The 22,562-nt window shown below is 41.5% G+C and overlaps 1 protein-coding gene across 1 annotated transcript; it reads left to right on the forward strand.

The window, feature by feature from the left end:
- Positions 1–1,407: 1,407 nt before the first annotated feature.
- On the forward strand, positions 1,408–20,829 carry hs3st3b1b (heparan sulfate (glucosamine) 3-O-sulfotransferase 3B1b). Its single transcript, XM_053340867.1, has 2 exons — positions 1,408–2,262; positions 17,649–20,829. The coding sequence occupies exons 1-2, from the start codon at positions 1,682–1,684 to the stop codon at positions 18,265–18,267; spliced, it is 1,200 nt and encodes a 399-aa protein (XP_053196842.1). The 5' UTR covers positions 1,408–1,681; the 3' UTR covers positions 18,268–20,829.
- Positions 20,830–22,562: the final 1,733 nt, after the last annotated feature.

Raw genomic sequence — 22,562 nt, forward strand, 5'->3', positions numbered from 1 at the left:
CTCTCTCTCTCTCTCTCTCTCTTCAATTAGAGATTAAGTACATATTCTCTATTCCGAGGGTTTCCTGAACTCTTCAAGTGCCCTCGGATATGTGTATGTATATATAAAATGAATCATGTATAATAATAATAATTAGAAATCATTATTAGCTTATTTAACAGCCTGCGTTTGGATGACGTATATCCAAAAATATATTAAAGTGATTTTGGATATATATTTTTTATATACAGGCTTGACATTTCATCATCATTACACTCTTGCTGTTACATGGCCTATATTTCTAAGTGAACACCCGCAGGAAGAATCAATTAATAAATAGAGGCTATTAATTAATTAGCATTTTCTACTAATTGATAAGGCTTCTCAGGTCAGAGGAAGACACGAAGAAGCAGCGATTGTGCGTAATTAAAGGAGTTTAACCTGTTGAATTAGTGATTTCAACTCTACACAAGCACATCTTTTATTTTATTTAAGGCGTGTATATTGACAGGCTGTTAATACAAAGTATAACTTTATGCGTAAAACCAAGATGGAGAAGTAAAGATAGTCATATATAAAGAAAAGTGCAATTAAGACAACACCATGGAGAAAAAGAAATAAATACATTGAAATAGTTCTTCCTTATAGTTCTTTTCATAAATGTTAATTATATAAGTATAGGCCTGATGGAAATGAACAATTATGCTATTATAGTTTTAATTATTATCAACTTTAATTTTTCAGTTTAACAATTCTGGTTAAATTGATTTTCAGGTGAATAAATAGTTAAAATGTTGTCAGTTTGTAATTAGGGATTTGTTTTAGTGTCTTTTCTGTTTTAATTTATAATGATAAGAGTTTAAGCTGACAGTGTGTGTCCTCTTCACGTTGCTTCTCAGTCAGTAAAGTTTTATTTAAATCACACAATAGGCCTACTTATGTTTTTTTTTTAATGTAGGCCTGTTTGTTATTTATTTTGCCGTTTTTTTCCTTATCTCCAAAACTCCCAATGAAACCAATTTCAAAGTTTATTTTTGACTAATAAAAAAGTTGGCACGCGCACGCTGAAATGTTATGTAATGTAATATAATGTAAAGTCAATGTGCAGGAATAAACACGTAAAGCCGTCTGAACGCATTTGAACAGTATGTCTGTGCCGGAACATGAGAAACAAGAGTTAACTGGCCTCTGTGCCCATTTCGAAAGTTTTCCAAACTCTCAGCAGAGTCCGCACACATGCTTCATCTCCATACTGAGGATCCCACGACCAGGACCGCCCACGCTTCCCTCTGATTGGTCTGCTTGTATCAACAAACGGCTGCATATTTAACTTCTGTACAACTATTGGCTGAAGCCCTTGTCACTCTCCCTCCGGTCTCTCTATAAGGTCTGGTGCTCAACCAGCAGCCTTAACAAACCTGAGATGAGCCCGAAGCTGCGCAGCGGTGCGTCTGTCGCTGCTCCACTATTCCCCACATTTCAGCCATAACTATGATTAACAAGTTCTCAATGCCTTCTCATTCCTGGATATATAATTCTCCTCGATTAGATTTAGATTAGTGCTTTATTTTTATTTGTAAGATTTATTTATTTGTAGTTTTTAGGTGAGCATGTGCGTAATTTTGCGAGGATTGCAGAGGTGCCACCGGGAGTGAGTTAGGCAATATGCGCCGCTGGGATATGATTTTCAATCGAGAGGCTTATGGAATATAGCCTGGTTTGTCACAGCCTGTATGCCTTCTGGTCTAGCCCCGTGAAGAAGAAACTAATACTGCTCAGCATCATGTTTTTAATCTGGGTATACATGCTGTACTCCTGCGTGGGCTACTGCTCCACCATGCCAAGTTTGGTGGTGGACAGTTACCGGGGCAAGGAGACTGGTTCTGCGGTGGGCAAGAGGACAGAGAGCAGCAGGACGGACCTGGTGTCCAGACTGTTGGCCAAACCGCAACCATGGGAGGATATAGAGACCGACTATGAGGAGCCGTCCATCAGGACTGCCGTGTCCAGAGACCTGCTCAATAACGAGCTGGAGACAGACAGAGCCGATGACTGGGACGAGATGGGGGGCGAGCAGAAGAGAGCCCCGGAGCCCAGCGCCATGTCCAGCTTCTCCAACGGCTCCGGGAGCAAAAAGCTGCCACAGGCGATCATCATCGGGGTGAAGAAAGGAGGGACCCGGGCTCTGCTGGAGTTTCTCCGGGTTCATCCGGACATCAGAGCCGTAGGAGCGGAGCCGCACTTCTTCGACCGCAACTATGAGAACGGACTGGAGTGGTACAGGTAAAAAAAAAAAAATTTATTTGGCGCTTGCCTGCATGATCAGAAAAGAAAACATAACTGCTTAAAACATTTTAGATCATTTTAATTCACTATAAAACAGATTTATAGGGGAGTTGGCATTGCAGTGCTGCAACACAGCCAAGCTGTTAGGCTATTGATCCGTCCGCAATTATTAGCTACAGCAGCGAAACAATTGATCAAATATACATGTTTTAATATTTTACTTCTGTGTCGAATTCGATCAATTTATAAGTCTTGACTTTACACAGTTACATACTATAATTAATTATCTCTTAATTGGTTTAACAAGGGTCTAAATTGGAGCTCATAAAAGTACTCAAATGTATGTCTTTTTTCAACAAGTTTGGAGTTTAATAGAAAATGCAAACATTTAAAGCTAAATAAAAAAAACAGGCAACACTTTGGTTGTGTGGTTGTGGCGCAGTGTTGTGCCAATTTACGCATTAAATTACACGCTTCAACGTATTGTGCTCTATCAATGTATGTAGTTAATTTAGAGAAGTGATAACAGACTTGGTTTTTCCTACATGATATATTTATTTTATTTTTTTTAAGTACTGACTTGTGTCACATTATGAAGCTGCACGGTTGGACATTACGATCAGCCTGGCCTGCTTTCTGCGATGTGCAGTGATCTCTATTGGACGCCGCGCAACACTGCAGCCTGGCGACGATGTGTCCTCAGGCTTGTTCTTCAAATTAAAAAAACGTGAATATCTTTGGTTTGAATAGTTTGTTACGACTATGAACACTTCTTTATAAATTCAATCTGATTTATTTGCAGTAGAAGGGTTAACATTAAAGCCTGGCTGTGCTCATTTCAGCTCTCTCTCTAAACCTCTGTTACATGTGAGTGATCGCTTGTGTGGCTGAATCCAACCGAGCAAACATGTTTTACACTTCACTCCAGTGCATTGTGATTCAAGGCTTAACATAGATGGCACAATTGTATAAATGTGACTTATCTCACATCAAATCAAGAAAGTGAATTTTTTAAAACTTGTTTGACGATTTTGGAGAATTGAAAAAAAGAGACTAAAGCTCTTCTGTGGTGTTGAATATTAAGCCTAACAGTGTTAATAGAGCTGAATGGGTGTTGACCATTCTTATGTCAATGGCCTCCACAGGCCTGCGTTGCAAGGAAAAGGGGATCTGCAAGACAAAGTGAGGGTCCTTAATTAGAACAAAACTCGCAACAAAACCGTTTAACGTCTTAAGAGGGAAACAAACTAACATTATCCTCCTCATTTACATCACAAAGTGTTAATATAACGAGCTGAGGGACTGTCGAGTAATGAGTAAATCTCAACACCACAGATTTATACAAATCCTCCTTTATTTAAATATAGTTTTTAGTGACGATTTAATCTGAATAATATCACTGCTGCTCGTTTCTGTCTTTATTTCTGCTCACTTAGAAGAAGAATTAGATTATGGATAATACATAGCTGATGGCAATTTATTGATTAGGTATTTGGTTTCCATTTAAAAATCGCTAATTATTGATATATATATGAAACTCTAATTTGACTAAAAAATGTATTTGTTTCCGCCCGAATTAACGGATTCACTCCAAGCTCTTATTCTACACGTTAAATATGCAGGACCCCTTAAATAGGGCCCCAGTAATGTATGAAAAAAAGGGGACAAATGGGGAACCCAAGGGTTGGCAGCATTCAAAATAAAAACTCTGCTCCTTGATTTGTACAAACTTCCATGTGCTTGCTTTGATAGGAACACAGATTGACTGCAGGTCTTTTGGCTTTGAGTTTGTAGCTGGCTGTTATCTAACCAGACTTCCACCTATTTCTTGTGTTTTCGGAAAGGGGATCGTGGAAGAAAACTTCTGTCTGCTACTTTTTAAACCATGAAATCTAATAGTTTGTAAGCCATGTAAATAATTCATGACTAGTATAGAGCTAAAAAATATAGCTTATCCATTTCTTTGCTGTGCATTCCAAGAAATAACCTCATATAGAAAGCACAGTCTCTTTTAATGTGATATATGGCATTGTATGGTGTAATAGTAGGCTATATCGTTACAGTGGTGGTTATGCTATTCAACAATCCTTTCACTTGTTTGCTTCTTCTCAGAGACATAAACTGTGTGCACTCAGATTGGGTTGTAGACAAACATTTATGGAAGAACTGCAGCGAAAAAATGTATGTCTCACTGAGACAGCTGGTGCAGGCAGGGTGTGTAGTAGAGGAAAAAAAAAACTTTTAGGGTTCTTTCACTCGAGTGAGGATGGACAGAGGAAGGAAATCATTCTTCATTCGTTGCTGATCCTCCTAACTGTCCCATTACGAGTAGATACTGGAGATGACTTTGGAGAAAACTTTGGAATGTTGTAGAAAGAGGCAGAATTGCAAGTCAGTGAAATATACTCTGTGGGAATAAGGTCTGATTTCGGTGAGGGTCATTTATGGAGGCGGTTATAGACAGTTATGTGTGTGTGCGGGAGTTGTGTAACTCACCTCTTCTTGTTTGTTCATTTTGCACAATCGCCCTGCCATACACTATAGCTTGCACCATCTTTGCCTCCCCCAATGGACGTGCATTTAGAGCTGGAATTCCAGCAAGTAAATGCAGCCATAGAGGGAGCAGAAAAGACTTGGGAAGGCAACGGAAAGAAGTTTCAAAATGAATAGAGGTGGTGATAACAAGTCTTTATTGTGTATTTCTGGTGTACTTTGACAGTTTTTATTTGTGCTGAACACAAACTCATGATTCATGCTTTTGACCGAGGGGTCCTTGTATCAGGAGGTGCACATTTTCACAGTGAGGTCATGCATGAACTGGTCCCGAGGAACAGAAGCACACACACACACACATAGAAAGAGCGAGTATAAGCGCTCAACAGGCCAGTGTGACTGAATGCTGAATGTGAGCAAGGACATTGGTTCATTATTTTTTTCATTTTCTATTCGCACCTGTTTAGTGACGTGGTGAAAGTGCCACTAATGTTATCTGATAACGATAAGTAAAAAATGTGCTTATCTTCAACACATACATTAAAGGCAAATACAATGAGTTAATTCCTAAAAGACCATGCAGGGTGTCTAATAGAGCTCAGGGTCAGCAGCAACGACCTCAGTCATGTTGTATATTTGTTGATCTGCTACTGTGTCATTTGAGGCATTAAAAGTTATGTTTTATGCACTTTTCAAAACAGGAGGTACAAAGTGATATAAAGGAGGAAGAGATACAGAAAAGAGAATACATTAAAACAAGGAAACAAAGTGTCAAAATCTTAAAATATAATGTTATAAAACCATGAAATGGCCATTTCTTTCCTTCATGAAACTTTGTAAGAGTAGTAGTAAATAGTAGGTCAAGGGGCAACAGCAGCAAAAGCACAGTCATCTTTAGCTTTAGCTTAATATGCAAGACTATTGATTTTATTATCCATTGAATTATTTATCTACAGTTTGAAATGGCCAACCTTATTTCCTCTCCACACTGCTCCAGTTTTCTGGTTATTTTATTTACTCCTAACTCTTGTTGACTGCGGCCCTCATCTAGTCCTGTCAGTCTGCGGTACATGTCGTTCTCTTCATATTCTATTTAGCCCTATTGGCTATGAAAGGGCTTTGATATATAATTACTGTACTGTGGTTTTGCTGTCGTGTCGCGGGCTCTGGTCTCAGCTCGCTGTCAAGGCCCGGCAGTGTTGACGCTGTTGCTCCTCCCTCAGAGTGGCTTTAGCATTAAACAAGAGAGTTGGAGAGAGTCTAGTTATACAACTCAAGGCCGTATGGGTGGTTTGAGTATTATGTTATGCTATTGTGGTCAAAGAAGATTATTACTCTACTGGAATGTTTTAGAAATCATCATTAATGTTTGCTTCTAGTTGTGAAGTTATTTAACTGTCATGTACCAATAATGCAATAAACGACTTGGAGCCCACACACTTAACTATATAATCTTCCATCCTTGTGTGATGTGGTGTATGATCTAAGCTTATAGGCTCCAGTCACTGAATAGGATGTCTCTCTGCTTAACCTTTGTGTCCTGTCTGTGATTAAACACTGTGGAGGTAAACAGACACACAAAGCAGAGCCTGTAAAAGCTACTCATAGTACCATACAACAAAAAAGACAAGTGGATCATTGTTGAAAAGAAGAAAGAAAAAAAAAATGACGTTCCGCTATCAGACTCAGGATGCCTACGGAAGTCTGCGCTGTTTGAAAGCTGTTATCTAAAAGCCAGTCCACCCCCACTGGTAGTTCTTGAGCTGGAGTCAGACTGCTGCCCCTGGCCATGTCAGGGACAGTTCTGGATGGGTGCACGTCCTTTTATCTGTTCACCACAGGGGTGCTCCTATTTCCATGTAGGTGACCCGTCCACTTTCTGCTGCCGATGACCTCGCCCTCCTTCCTTCCTCTCAATGGCCAAAAAAAAGAGGCCACCTGGTTCTATAGAGGGTCAGTGAAAAGCATCAGACTCTTCATTGTTACAAACACAGGATATTATGTTGAAAGGTATAGAAAAGTGTTACGAGTCCTGAGATGTATCTGCTGCGTGGTTGTGACAGGCTCAGCTGTGAAGCCGCAAATCATTTTCATCTCCGTTCACAAAAGAATGAGACACACAGACAGCGTACACAAATGTCACCATGGTCCAGCTCCTCTGGGATAACCAGTATTGATTGGTCAGGGCTGATTGGAGGTAATGTGGAGAGATGGGTTAAGAGCTTTTGACTGGGGTCAGACCCACGTCTGCTAGCTGACAGGGTCTGTGTGTTGACCATCTGCAGAGCTACAGAAAGCGGCTGGAACCTACAAGCCCCACTGGGCATTTTATAGCTGTTTCTGTTCGAAAACAATAGTATGACTGCGCAGTTATGGAAATGAGGACAATTCTTTAGTTTTGTTTGAAAACTTTACATTTGTCACAATCAAAGAGCAGTAAATCTTTGAGTGGCTGTAACAGTTCTAGAGAGGACATTGTTGAATTCAGATGATTAGATACTTTGGCGCTCCGACTGTTTCCTGATTCCTGGAACTCCATGTCTCCTCTGGGACAAAGCAACCGGCCAGCCGACCGTACAGCTGACAGCAGGTTCACATCCTCCGTTCCAATCCTCAGCCGCGGCAGCCAACAGCCTATAAAAACAAGCAGTTTCAAACTATGCCTCTGTGTTGGCTAAACTTCCACCTTGAGTTCCCAAATGAATGGATTAATGGTACCCAGTTTTCCCTCAGTACCTCCCAGTTCCTCCCCCAAACATCATCCTCAAATCCCTCCCTAATGAACCACTCTTTCTCCATTCTCCAGCTGTGCACTTGCACTGCTGGTGTGTAAGAATAGTGTCACATGTCATGCTTGGTTTGTCCAATTCGGGGCGGGGCTCACTGCAGGCCTCGCTGACCACGAGTGGCCCTCTCCCAGAGAAGCCTTTGGTCAGCGTGGAAAGACGGAGGCCCTCTCTCCCTGCTGCCTAAGCTGGCATGGGCCAACCGAGAAGAGAGAGTGACTGAGGGGTGGAGAAACAGAGAAAAGGCGGCTTTCATCCCCAAATTACGAGCGGTTAATTGTGAAAGGGGAGACCTGTGGAGAGGGGAGTGGCAGTGCTGCACTGTGGTGGCCTGCCACCCCCCCCCCCCTCCTCACCTCCAGTGAACACAACCCACACTAGCGAGGACAATATGGCCGCCACAGACAGGAACCTCCTGCTGGAGTTGAGAATAAAAGCCATGGAGCCTGACAGGAACTTTCTGTCAAACACTCCTGAATTCACACACTTCTCCTTGGGTCGATGCAAATAGGAAAGCACCCACACACACACACACACACACACACACACACACACACACACACAAATACATGTGGTTTAAAAAGTGTGGACTATTATTTGTGCTCATTCACTCCTGCAGAATAATCATGCGACTGCTGCTCTGTCTCCTCTGTTAAGGGTGAAGTAAACACAATTCGAGATCCACAACAATAAAAATCACTCATAAAGAAGTTTAATGAAGTAATTCTGGGGAAAGAAAGGAAGCGTAGGATGGAGAAAGCGGTGTACAAACCCTCCCTCTGTGCTACGTGTGAATTAGGCTCTTTTTAACAAGGTGATAATTTGGATGTTGTTACACATGTCAGAACAGAACCAGACATCCTCCCTCCAGAGTTAATGGTCATTCATTGCTGCTAAATAAACACTCTTAAGCATATTAAAAAAGGTTCCCCTGCAGGTTGGGGGGAAACAAACACTCTAATGTAGCTTTGTTAATCGTTTGCTGTTACTCTTGTTAAAGATAGGTTAGCTGGGGAGCTCCTTTCTGCTTTCCAAAGAAAAGAAAACAAATCTGTAGTGGTGGAGGAGAAGATGGAGGAAGAGGAGAAAAGTGATGACAGTAAACCTGTAAAGCTTCACTTGTTCCAGGTATTAACTCCCAGAGGTAGCCATTAGGGTGCTGGAGAGTGTGACTGCCTCTGGGAGAGAGAGGACACATACACACCACACACACACACACACACACACACACACAGAGCGAGAGAGAAAGGGAGAGAGGGGGTGGGGGGGGATTGAGGTCTCCTGAGGTTTCCATTAGCCTGGCAGTAAAAGAGCAGAGCTCATTAGAAGCCTTGAGTTGTCTCTCTGCACCGCGGCTGCTCGGCACTAGTCACTCTCTCCATTTAGATGAACTCCCAGAGCTGTTGGGCTCTCTCATAAGAGCCGTAAGAACTTCAGCTCAACTCCGAGACAACCTGGCCAAACTCGACTCAATTCCAATTATTATCCACCGTGTGTAGTTTTTTCTCCACCTTGTTCGACTCATAGGAATCACCAGGCAGTCTTGGAAACTCCACTCTGTGTCTTTGGATGCAGCAAAGCTTATTTGTGGGCCTTGGAACTAGTGGCTTTTTGTTATCATTATTTTTTTTATCATTATTGTCATGATTTGTCAACATATAAATACATACTGTATCCTATTAGAGTACTTTCTAATTTGAAATGAAAGAAAGAAGGATAAAAAGTGATGGATATCTAGTGAAAAGGAAACAAGACTATTTAGCTGCTGATGAAAACTACTACAAAAATATTCTGACAAAGGGCAAAATTGTTGTTGTTGTTGGTTGTCTTTACTCCCTTCACACAATAGCTACCTCTCTGGCACAGAGTTACAATAGATCTTGTTTCACTTTGAATCAATAGGCTTACTGATAGAAATATAGCACAGGAGTGAAAACATTTGTCAACGACCTATTATCTGCAGCTATTCGGCATTCCCTGAATAAAAGAATGAAACCTTGAACTTGGAGCTCCGGTGTCTGTATTTGGCAGTAGTTTTTTACATCAGAAATGGTTGACACGGTGCCTATTATTAATTATATTGTCTTCGGGGTGCTTGGAGATATTGTAGGAGACAACATCTAGGCTCGAATCCAAAGAAAACTGTTGGATCGCCTCAGGACTGCTGCTGCCACTCTTTCCATCTCTGAAAGGATCAGGTTAATTGTCACAACTGGTGCTATCGTTACTCTATTTAGCTAATTATATGTTCGCTCGGGAGGCAGGCTGTCTTCAGGAATTTGTAAACCATTAACCTGCAGAACAGCTGCAGTGTGTGTGAGTAATGGAAGCAAAATAACAGCTCAAACACACAGGAAGATGGTTTTCTGCTCACTGAGTGACATATAGTAGAAAGGAAATCCCCCTCTTTCTCTCTCTCGTACTTTGTAGTTCACCTGTCTTCAAAAAGGTGTGCAGCCAGTTACGGATGAAAGCTAATTCAAACAGGATGCAAAGTAGCTCGCTCGCTCCCTCTCTGTCTTTCTGTGTGCATGTGTGTGACTGCGTGTGTGCGTCTGGGGAGTGGGGGGTGGTGGCATGTATGTTCTTCTCGAGTCTGTTTCATCTTTTATTCATCTTTGCTGTAGCTAGATCAAGGAGTCATGTGCCTCTTGGTGCATGTCAAGTGTCAGGAAATCAGTCAGAATGGCTGATTCTGCCTGCACACCAACACAACAGTACCCAGAAATGCTCACACACACACACACATACACACTCACACTTTATACACAGTCTTCACCTGCAGCCTTTCATTGTTTGCCGTGTTGTTTTTTATCCTTTCATGGTTCATCGGTTTATTTCGCCCTGAGATGTCAGCCTGTCGCAGCCTGATGCTGATGGAGTGGTGGAATGTGTGGCTAGTTCTGGGCTAACACCTTCAGCAAACCACCAAAGTAAACACACTGATTAGTGAGGATTACTAGCCCTAAACAAATTCTGGGTAATATCGCCAAGTGGGCCGATTTCAAAGAGTGATGTGATTGTGTCCGCTGGCATGTTTGCGAGTGGCGTGAGGCGCACACAATGAGTGGCCCGATCGTTGCGGCAGTGTCAGGTGACTCATCTTGTAGGGCATGTCAAACAAAGTGGTCAGATGTTACCAAAATGATGGGATCTTTTTTGCCTGTTGTAAAGCCAGAAAAATGAGGCTTTTCGTGCAACATCCTTTAAAAGCTGGAATAAAGAAAGGACATCTTTCTAGGCGTGATGTTGCTCATTCTTGAGAGGAAGGGAGGAGGTATTTCTTCTTTCTACCCTCTACCATCCCTTTCACCAACTCCTCTGTTTTATTTATACCACATGGTGGGCTCCCTCGCTTCACTGCAGGGTTATTAACACTCAGTAATTCCAGACAGCCGTCGATGGCCACAGGCCGATGTGGTTTTGAGCCTTAGAACCCTTATGGCTCCACACATTCCTGTGTTGTTTTTCAAAGGTGCCAAATTGCAACAAATATACTTAAAACAGATTTTCTGAGTAAGAAAAATTATAGTTATGTATTAAATTTAATAATTTATGCTTGTCACGCCTGTGCGATGCTACCCATCGCAAGGCAACCACGATGGTTTAAGAGTAAAATGTCTCAACCTCACTTTAAGTATTTTCAGGACACAACAGAGGGGGGTATCTTAGGATGTGGCTGGGTGTAATATGCTGTTGGGGTGTCTGACATGTAGTCCATGGCATTATATGTGGTGGTTTGTTCTCTATTTATTTACTCTACTTTACTTGTGTCTGATGTTGCCTCCAAAACCAGGCTGGGTATGAGCCCAAAACCAGTCTGGATGGATGGTCTGTAACCACAAGGCCTAACTCCCCTTCTCTCCCTCTTCCCTGTCTTTCCTCCCTCTGTCATTCACTCTCCCTCTCCTACACACTCTCTCACACACACTCGAGTTGTAGGAGACGCTACGATAAAAAATGCTCCACTCATGTGGCGCATGACTCCCCGGTTCCAGTGAAAAATGATGGATGGATGAGTTGTGTCTGTCGTCTTAACTGTTTTGTTTATATGGAGGGTCAGTAGATTCCCAGGCCGCTCTGACATAGTGCAATGCCTTGATGAAGTTAAGGATCTGGGAGCTGCATTCATCAACCCGATGAGCTCTGCAGTAAAGAGTCTGGATGTCAGAATGTCGCTGAGCAAAAAACAAGACGTAAACTCCTACCAGTTCGTTGAACTTGGTATATGTTGCTCTGGGAACTCTTAAACTTGTAGCCTCTTCTTATAGCCTGACCTAAGACCCTGTTGTGAGCTTATTGGTCATTTCCCACAGCCTCCCTTGTCTCCTGTTGATGAAGATCTTGTTAGTGGAAATGAATTACTGTCAAACTAACGCCTATATGGGAGGAGTCTGATCTCCCACAGTCTGCAATAGTTCCATTTATACTGACAGGTGACTTTGACAACAGATTTCGCAGTATTCTGGAGGAGGAATTGAGCTTTTAAAGAGCACTCCTCCCTCTTTTTTTCTCATGCAGTGCCCCGCCATCCAGGTCTGGGTGTGTGATACTAGGCTAGCCTGCATTATTAATCCTTTGTGCAGACAGATCATTCGGAGGGGGCTTCCACTCAACCACCTTCCTTAGTTTCCAGTGACACCATTATTCAGTGAAGCCTGTTAATTTGAAACCACAGGCTTGGGAGGAACACTGACAGTTGACTCTGATCAGTTTGATGAAGCTGTAGCATCACTTAGAGTTCATTATGTTGCAAGTGTTGGGTGTTAACTTACATGCCGGTGTGAAAGATACAGATACAACAGTAGGGTCAAAGATATGCATGCATGTATACACCGTATACACCAAAACACATAACCAGTGACATACAATACAGATATACACTGACCCTCCTACCCCCCGTTTAGTATACACTCCTGCAATATCTCAATTTTAAGCAGGGATCTCTGGGTCTTCTCAGCCAGGAAATGAACTGTCAAAAAGCTCTAAGTGGCCACATACTAACACCTGGACTCCACTCCAAGTGCTTGAAAGAGAGACCAGATGAAACTTCTGTAACTGCAGCCGTAGCTCTTCTCCCTCCCTGCATTGGAGTGGCCCAGGCAGACTTCACCATAAACCATCTTCTTTATTCTTTGTAATTTACAGCCAAAGTCATGCTCTGTGGTTAAATATAATGTCAGACTCCAGGCACATTGGAGTATATTTCAAAACGTCTGGCTTCTGTATGTGCTTAAATGCTACTTTAAAAATATTCAGTGAGCCCGCCTCCCTCAGTACTAGCCGTAGTTTGTGTGTGTGTATGATGTGTGGTCTGTTATAGGCTACTTTTGGGGACAAATTTCAGACTTAGGACCAGTTAATTGCGGACAGCTTGTCCAATTGGGGGAAAAAAAGCTGTGTTAGGGTAAAGGTTAGGTTTAGGCAAGTAGTGGTTATGGTTAGGCTGAGGGTAAGTCTCCAGAAAATGAATGTAATATCCCCAAAAGTGACCATGGTCTGATGCGTTTGTGTATGTTTGTGTGTGTGTATGTGTTACATAAACATGTTGCTCTCTTCAGTCAGTTCCATTTCATAGCATGTAGGCTTCCTCTACTGTGACCTGAGAGCTTTACAGGAACAGTGTTTTTATTCATGAATGACTCATCCATACTGATGAATTCATGCAATAAACCTTCCACATCTGTATGTATCATCTCTGTAGAGGTTCTAAGACAGCAAAAAAGTATCAGATTGCAAACCGATGCATTTTGCTTGAATTAACTTCCCAAGCTTGAAAATATCAAATGTACAACATGTTTGACCTCGAACAAATGAGTGGTGCTCAAGATGCTTATCGTCAAATAAGAAATAAAGATGTTTCTTTGTGAGTCCTGAAAAATGCTTGTACGTCCAACACATTGGTTCATGTGAAGGGCTTGGGTAAGAGGCCCTTAGAGAAGAAAGGGGGTCTTTCAGTGCTTTCCCTCATTTCCTCCCTCTCCTTCTTCCCACTTGTGAAGTGTCACTTTGCTATCGGACCTCAAGGACTGATTGCCAGGGGTCGAGGGAACCTTGGGGATCAATGGAGAGGAGAATGTGGCGAAGAGTGGAGAGACCGAAGTGGTGGCAAAAACCTTAATCTAAATGAAACTCAGGCATGTTGGGTATATTGAGTGGTTGATTTGTTTGATGTTCTCTTATTGCTTATTATACAGGTTAATCGCAGACTTAAGATACTGAACCTCAAATTGCTCCTTAAGTGTGTGTGTGTTTGTGTGTGTGTGTGTATTTATGTGTGTGTGACTGAGCATTAGAGCATTAGAACTCCTGATGAGCAGGTTCAGACCTTGCATTGCAGCCTCTACAATCAGTGTATGAATGTGTGCTAATGGATGAATGCTGGCATGTTTTGTAAAGTGCTTTGAGTGTTCGAAAGGCTAAAAAGGCACTATATGAATGTAGCCCATTTATCCTCTACCATGTTACCTCCCACGAGGAGATAACACTCACTCCAGGGTCTTCAAGCCATAGAAACCAGACAGCTTCCGCTTTAAATGCCCATAAGAGTAAAGTTACACCCTCCCTTTGCCGGTTGACACAAAATGCACTCTGATTTGCCTATATTCAAATAAACAAACCCTAATTTGAGATGCAAATCCTTTCAACTTCCAGACATATGAGACAATTGAGAGAGCTCTGTATCAAATAGAAAATCGACGGACACACGCCAAATAGCTTTTGCCTATTGTCTATGTGCAAACTAGTCATTTTGTCAGGGATTCTGTGACACAGACAGCTCAGTGGCAGCCTGTTATCATCAAATCAAACATGACAGGAGGGAGGCAGAAGCATCAGACAGAAATAACCCTTTTCCTGCCTGCCGTTTATCTCTGGTGGGATGAGGGCTCTTTAAAACACAGGCCAAAGGGCCACTCTGCCGGCCTCTGTTTGATGCTGTCATGTGACAAGGGCTTCTGCTTTGTGTCTTATTGCTGTTTTTGGCATGTCTTTCAACTTGGAAATATTCTCAATGGACAAAGGTGCAGGGACAAATGGAGGACGAAAGATACATATGTGAAAGTACGAGTAAGGAAGGAAGTAGTTTTGATTTGTGATATTTGAGGTCAAGTTAGGGATTTATAGTTTTTACTGGCCTGTTTCCCACATTAGACAGTAGAAGTCTGTGGACTCCTCTGTATCTAAAATGGGACAGGGTGATGTTTGCAGGGCAATTTCGGCACACGTTCCACTCAAGCACCCCCTAAAAGGCTTCTCTCACTCGAGGCTGAGAAGGCCGGAGAAGTGCTCCACTCAATCTATATCCTTTACATAGCCTTTATAAAGCCCCGATAAGCACCCGCCAACCCTCCTTCTCTTGCTGCCACCCCCTCTCCACCCTGCCCCCATCCCCGCCCCTCTGCCCTGACCACTGCCCTGCTCACCCCAACGCTCAGGGACAATGGCTCACTTTCAAAGAAAAGCAAGAAAAAAGAGGAGCCCAGTGTCACAGAATTGCCTGTTTGCTGACGGAATCTTTAAAAGCAGCACCTCATAAATCAAAAAAGAGCATAATAGGCATTGTTTCTCCAAGAGCTACTTGTCCCACTAAAATTCCCCTCCTCTCCTCTCTTTTCTCTCTTCCTGCCTTGTTTTTACCTCTTTTGGCAAAGGGAGTGGGCAAAGTCAGAGGTGGGGATTTTTTATTAGGGGGCCTCTTCTTGCGGATTTGGCGCTTTTTTAGGGGTTTCCTCACCACTTTCCTTTCTTCGTCGCTGTCCAGCCATCTCCTTGTTTTATGCTCCTGCAACCCCCAACACTTGATTTTTTTTAAAGGATTCCCTGAGCTTGGATCAGCATAATCTATCACTATGCACATTGTAACTCAGGCCTCCTCCCTATCTCTATGCCGCATTGTCATGTTGAAATCGGATTAGATGGGAAGCCATTTGCCTCTTCTGTGTTGGCTCTGGACTCTTTTTGTATGTTAGCACAAGGAATGACAAAAAACCTTGCAGGCACTATCACTATTGTGCATCGGAAGAATGACGAATGACGTGCAGTTTAAGTCGAGCATGTTTTGTTTTATATTCCACTTTTCATTGAAGATATTCAAGAGTGCTGTATAAACAGTTGTAAGTTGCAGCAGATAATTTTGAACGTGCATGTGCTCGAAATGTGTTGTTTGCATTTGTATCTCCAGAAATGGTTTGCTGGCACAAAGATCTGTCATGCTCTTGCATAAAACCACATGCTGTATCTGTTTTGATTTCAATAGGCTATTAATGAGCTTTTGGAGCTGCCTTGCTTTTCCCCATATCTAAGCCATTCACCCCTCTGATGTGTCAGCAATCAAGCTGATATTATCATAATTAGATCACTGGCATGGCATTAGGATTACACAAATCTGCCAACACCATTTCCATAATGCATTTTATTGGTTACCTGAAGTTACCCTGGATTTTTTCTCTCCTCTCTCACCATTCCCTTTTTTTTTCTTGGGTTCTTGCATTAATGGAGAGCCGGTGTTACATGAATTAGCCATGAGCTAGATGGACATGAACTACATTCCAGCTTTTAGAGAATATTTCTGAAGAATAGCTGAGGCTCTGGGGAAGAATCGAGCATTACAGACCTCTGTGAGTACAGGAAACGTGTCTAACATTGTAGTTTCAACGTCTTTTACCTTTCTCGCTGTGTAAATTCTCTGTGTAGGATTACACAGTGATTGAATGGGGTCCACTACAATAGTAGTGTCTACACAATAGTGTATCAGTACCCTAGCCTTAACAACAAAGGCAAGGCTCAGAGTAACAACAGACTAACTGGAGTCTTATCTGTGAGAGTGTGTTCACCCTGATAGACCAATGCCCTCGGTTATCTCTCCCTTACATTGTTTCTTCCTCTTTTGAGTGCTTTAAACTGCATATTTTCTGTTTTGGTTGTCAGTGTGTTCCATGATTTTTTTTTCCTGCTAGAGTGACTGTATGTGCTTTTCTTTTTTTCTTTTTAAGTGAACTGATACTGTAACAAAACAGAATTAACTGTTGTAGTTTCCAGTCCATAATCCAAAACACCGCCCATCCACCCAATACCAGAAACACATTTAATCCCATGTATATCACAGGCTAGTTTTCTTACTAGTGCAGGGGCCAAAGACAGAAAGGTGATCCAAGTCCCAATGTCAGTCAAACCGCTCTTATCGCCTTCACCATAATCTAGAGTCTGCGGTCGGCCACCAATTCTGAAACCTAATGCTGAGAGAGAGGAACATGTTCACGTTTTCTTCAAAACTAGTTGTTCTCAAGTACCTCTTGATTATATGTCTGCATGTAACATATCTGTGTAAAGCCCATCAGCTAGCCCTTACCCAAAACCAAACCCACTCTTGTCAAAAACAGATTCCCTTTCTGAAACAAGCCTCATCATCTTTCAGCACCGTAGCATTTTTTTAAGTAGCATTTTTTATGTTTTGTGGGCCGGAAGGGGGGGTGGGGCACTGTGGCACAACTATGCCTGAGTCAGCAAGGCAGAGTGTGTTTTTTTGGCCCTGATATTATGAAGAGGAAGGGTGGATTTTGATTAAACTTGACCACTTTGGAGTATTACATCCAGCTGTGAGGTATGGAGAAAGATGAGCTCAAGAAAGACACATCAGATAATGAAATTTGCACATGCTGTGAGATAATTTATTAAAAATACATTATAAGGATGATTACAAATTATTCACTTTGAAAATTATTAACAGAGCAGGTTAGATGCAGTTAGAAAGGGGAGGATTGAGGTGTCTGAGCAGAGGCGGAAAATCCCAAATCCCTAATATGGTTAGATTCAGGGTTAGTCTTCTTTAGAAATTCCTGTAAATGCTTCCCTGTGCTTGATTGTGCAGTCAATAAGGGTTTTCTGCTTTCTGTCAGAAGTGAGATATCTTATGAGTGAGTGAGCATGTTGATATTGGAGAGCTGCCTGCACTAATAGGTTTTTGAGCCCTATAATAAGGCTAAGCAGGCTCAGTGAGTCATTGATTACAGAACACAGTACACTCCATCAACTTGATTGCATTATGCAAGGTCTTGCTCCACCTTCTCCTAACCTCCTTTTTGTGTCCTCTCTCATTTTTTTCAGGGAGTTAATGCCCAAAACCCTAGAGGGACAGATCACCATGGAGAAAACCCCCAGCTACTTTGTAACCAGGGAGGCTCCAGCCCGGATCTCCGCCATGTCCCGGGACACCAAGCTGATCGTCGTAGTGAGGGACCCCGTCACCAGGGCTATCTCAGACTACACACAGACACTGTCTAAGAAGCCTGACATTCCCTCTTTCGAGAGCCTCACCTTCAAAAACAGGACTACGGGGCTCATCGACACCTCATGGAGCGCCATCCAGATCGGCATCTACGCCAAGCACCTGGACAACTGGCTGCAGTACTTCCCCATGGGCCAGATCCTGTTTGTGAGCGGCGAGCGGCTAATCAGTGACCCGGCCGGAGAGCTGGGCCGCGTGCAGGACTTCCTGGGACTCAAGAGGATCATCACAGACAAACACTTTTACTTCAACCAGACCAAGGGTTTCCCATGCCTCAAGAAGGCAGAAGGCAGCAGCAAGCCCCACTGCCTGGGTAAAACCAAAGGGCGGACCCACCCGAACATTAACCCTGAGGTGGTGCAGAGGCTACGGGACTTCTACAGACCCTTCAACATGAAGTTCTACCAGATGACGGGACATAACTTTGGTTGGGATTGATGTGAAAATCATGGGAGACATTTTTTTAAATTTTTTTTTTCATTTGTTGAAGTTATTTTTTTCTCTGTAATTCAATGGCAAGATGTGGAGATATTGCTATATATATGTAAAATGTACAGAAATCTATTTTATAATAATTTATTTTTATTTCTAAGCAATTAATTCACTAAGCTGCCTAACCATAACTGTACATAACATCTGGCCCACATGTTGTTTTTAACATTCCTCATTTTAATTTTGAATTCTCTCGCTCCTCCCTTGTGGTCCTGTAAACTCAGTGGATTTATAGCATAGGTGCTTCAAAATGGCAATGACTGATGAAGAAATGAAGGTGGAAAATCCTAGTAAAAAGCACCATATTACGGGTACAGAGTGCTCACAGAGAAGTGGAGAACATCTATTCATGTGCATCCTCATTCATACATGCATCATAACTTCATTCTTTCAAACCCTGTCATTCTGAGAGTCATTCTTCTATAAGGTGTTTCACTAAAATACAGACCCTCCAGTTACATTTGGAAATGCAGTTTTCCTACACTGGCATTGGCCTAAGCAGCAGACCTCATGTCCCTTTCCACTCAATAACAGTTAGATCAATAGACCTAATTGATCCTCATTGTGTCACTCATGCTTAAAGTATACAGCTGCCCTTTCATTCTTGGTGCTCCTGCTGCCTGCTCTAATGAATGACCCATCTATCAAATGTTAAATCCTATCCTGGAACGCACAAGGGCCCGTGTTAACATTATGCTAATCGGGTAAAGGTAACTGGCAGATCGATGGAGCCTCCACTCTCTTACTCCCCATTAGAAGCAGTGTTGGCTCAGAGCCAGGCTCTTGCCCTATCCACTCAGTTCAAAGGTCACACAAAGTCTCAATCAAATTTCCTTGAGAGGCATTTGATTTGTTGAGGAGAGCAGAGCTGGAGCACCACGGGTCAGGGGGAGTGTACAGACTACCTTGTTTTCACAGTAAGCTGGAAAATCTTTGCGTGAGGTAGCAGAGCCATATCTGTCAGAAATGGAGCATGAAGATAGAAAAGATGACAGACAAACAACAACTAGGCCTCGCCTCAATGAAATAGCGCTTCTTCAAAAAGAAGTCCGCCAGGCCCCGTCTTAAATCCCAGACAAAAAAGATCAAAGGAAGAGGAAAGGTTTTTGTGAAGCACTCTCAGCACAGCAAGAAATGCCTCAGGCAGGGTTTCAGTGTCTAACCTCTCTCGTGTCATCAGAAAAACCTCATGTGCCATCGTCCATGGCCTATATACTTTATGCCTTATTCACCCTCGCCATCCTCACACGTCTCATCTTTCCTTGACAGATTTCAACTCTCTTCTCGTTGCCAAAAAAAACTTGGGTTGATATCATGTTTTAGTTTAAGTTGCTATCTCTGCATCCCCCCTCCCATCCCCCCACATTGCTTCTTTGTTTTTGCCTTTCTACTTCAATTCTTGATATGCAAGAGGCATAAAATGCGCAGTTATCATTCTTTGATGTGCAGCGCCATCTCTTTGCAGTGGGTGGCACGCTATTATAAAGGCACAGGGACGCTGCCATGCTATGCTAAGATGCTAAGTTATGCTGTGCTACGCTATGCATGCTCAATGTGGTAGCCATTATGAAAATGCAGGGATAATGGGAAGGGAATATTAACGTCTAAAGGAGGGCTTCATGTGTTTAAGACTGAATGTACACAACCTTTCCTAACACAAGTCCCTCAAATCAATTTTAAAGGTCAGATTGTCACATATTGTCAGTTCAATTTGATTGTTTTTTCCTTTTGAAGTAAAAAAAATGAAATGTTGTGCCTCTTTAACTATCCAATCCAACACAGTTAGCCTGCTCCTGTCATTAAAACAGATGATGACCAGAAATCACCTGTTTTTCTCTTATTGTCCAGCAGAAGCCAGCTATCTGGTTTAGCCTCAAACCAATGGTCGGTAGCAAGGGAGATGGAGGCTTGTTACACTGTATTTTCGTTGTGCTATCCTTTACTTTTAATGTGTCTGTGCGAGTTGTGAGAATTTATGCGGAGAAAGCCTTCATCCCCCTCTTCCCTCCTTAGTGCAATGTTTGATTATTAAAAAAAAAGCATTTATGATGGTCTCTCTTACCAAGCTGTCACATTCTGGAAAGAAACTTTATCTCCTGGCATTTTCCCTGTAAGCAATGGAGTACTGCATTTGAAATCTGGTCAGGTTCATGTAACTGAGGGAATATCTGAAAAAAATAATTAAAAAAATAAAACTTGCACTCATGGGTTTACTCCATGTTGCTGCATTGGTTATGGTTGAGTTTTATTCAACCTGTTTTGAGATCTAAAAATGTTAGAAATGTTTGTCTTACCCACATATAATATGTATTTAGTCTAGCAGATCTGTATGTACAAAAATGAAAAAGACATGTAAATCAAGTATTTTGTGGTATGTACATCAAAGGAATTAATTTTACACAATGCAAGAGAAAAATGGAACAGATGTTTCTAGATGATTAAATACTGAACATTCATAATATTTCTTTGTATGAAGAAATAAATAAATAAGTATATATTTTACCAAAACCCCCTATGTGTCTGATGTTTTTGTGCTTGAGTTTTATCATTCAAATGGAAATGTACACATTCTAATTGAAGTGTTTTTAATTTATTTTATGAATAATATCTTTAAAGGGTATGACAGAGGCTTCTCTGAGATGCAATGAATGCATCTACTTCCTTTCACTAAAGTAAAATCTACAGTAACATTTTTCCATTTTCCCATTTGATCATACTATTATGTCATTTACCAGGAACATGAAACTACTTCGGGTTGTTCAATATAATAATAATAACTTTATTTATAGAGCATCTTTAAAAACAAAGTTTACAAAGTGCTTTGACAGACAAAGCAAAAGCAGTACAATAAATGTGATATGATGAAAAGCAATCAAAAACACTCTACTACCTGGACATGTAGATAGTTTTGTATTTCTTTTGGTTCTGAAATATGCAGTTCCAGTCAAAAGTTTGGACACACCTTCCAATTCGCTTAAATGAAAAAGTGTGTTCACCTGTTTTTTGACAGGTAGGCCTACGTGGGATTTATTTATTTATTCATCTTATGACTGAATAACCAACAATCAGTGTGACAAAAAACATTTTATATTATTTATGTATAGTTTAACACTCAAAATGCTAATATGCTTGGTTGACTATTGTGTAGGTGTGGTTTGATAACATTACAGTGTTATAAAATGCTACCAAATCATATTTGATAAATCAAAGTTCGTAACATCATCTTTTTCCAATTGAATCCCTGCCCACTTCAAACCATTGAGAACGCCATGGAAAAGCAAAAAATAGAAATTCTAATGTTAAATAACCAAAACTTTTCAGGAAACACCTTGTGCTCATGTAGGCTCCCACTACTCAGACAAAGGGGCTGATAAAATAAGTTTAAGGACCCTAAAAAATCAACAGCATTTTATCTTTATGGAAACAGTGTCCATTCAAGGACGATTTCTTTGGTTGAAAACAAGACAAAAAAGCTACTGTTGAATGTTTTGCCTGAATATAATATAGGCTAGACTAGGCCTTATATAATATATCTTTAGCATTTGGGTGAACTGACCCTTTAAGGTTAGACAGTTCAGGCAAAGGACTGCTTGAACGTATACCGGAACTTTTTTTTTTTTTTTTTTTTTTTTTTATAGTAAAGCAGGTTTTAAAGCTTTAAATGCTCCACCTGCTGTTTGAGTCCCTGTTTGCTGGTTACTGCTAATGTAGCATATTATATGTAAGCTAGGCTGGAAAAAGCTTAATTATGTCGTTTGGGGTCTACTTTATGGAGCAAATAATGTTTTCTGCGTGATGTTGTTGCTTCATTCTGCAGTCATATGAGCTGCAGGCCGCACAGGTGCGTTTGAAGCCTTAAGTCTGAGGGTTTTTTTTTTTTTTTGGGGACTACAACTCTCTTCCAAAAGGTTTTACTCATCTAAGGAGCCAAATACCACTGCTTCACTTCTCCACTGAGGCTACTGAGTGCTTCTGCTAACGTCAAGCATATGGTGAGTTGATGCTTTCACTCTGCTGTGTTGGTGTTTGTGTGTTAGCATTAAGTTGGTAGCTGACTGCTAATGCTTATATTCTCCTGCTTATGCTAGGCTATATGAGTTGGCATTTGCTGCTAAATTTCAGAGCTTATTTTTATGGTTGCATTATGAAGGTTTTTTTTAAAGTATTGGCAAAATATATATGGTACTTTTTGTTTGCCCATAAAGAGTCTTATGGGTTAAATTGGTTCTGCTGCATGTTTG

This window comes from Scomber japonicus, chromosome 20, assembly GCF_027409825.1.
Source record: "Scomber japonicus isolate fScoJap1 chromosome 20, fScoJap1.pri, whole genome shotgun sequence".
NCBI lineage: Eukaryota > Metazoa > Chordata > Actinopteri > Scombriformes > Scombridae > Scomber > Scomber japonicus.

What these genes read in the sequence shown, in the direction of transcription:
- hs3st3b1b (XM_053340867.1), top strand. Translation starts at nt 1,682, where the DNA reads ATGGAATATAGCCTGGTTTGTCACAGCCTGTATGCCTTCTGGTCTAGC. An exon ending in AACGGACTGGAGTGGTACAG is followed by an intron (nt 2,263 to 17,648) that starts GTAAAAAAAAAA and finishes CATTTTTTTCAG; the next exon opens with GGAGTTAATGCCCAAAACCC.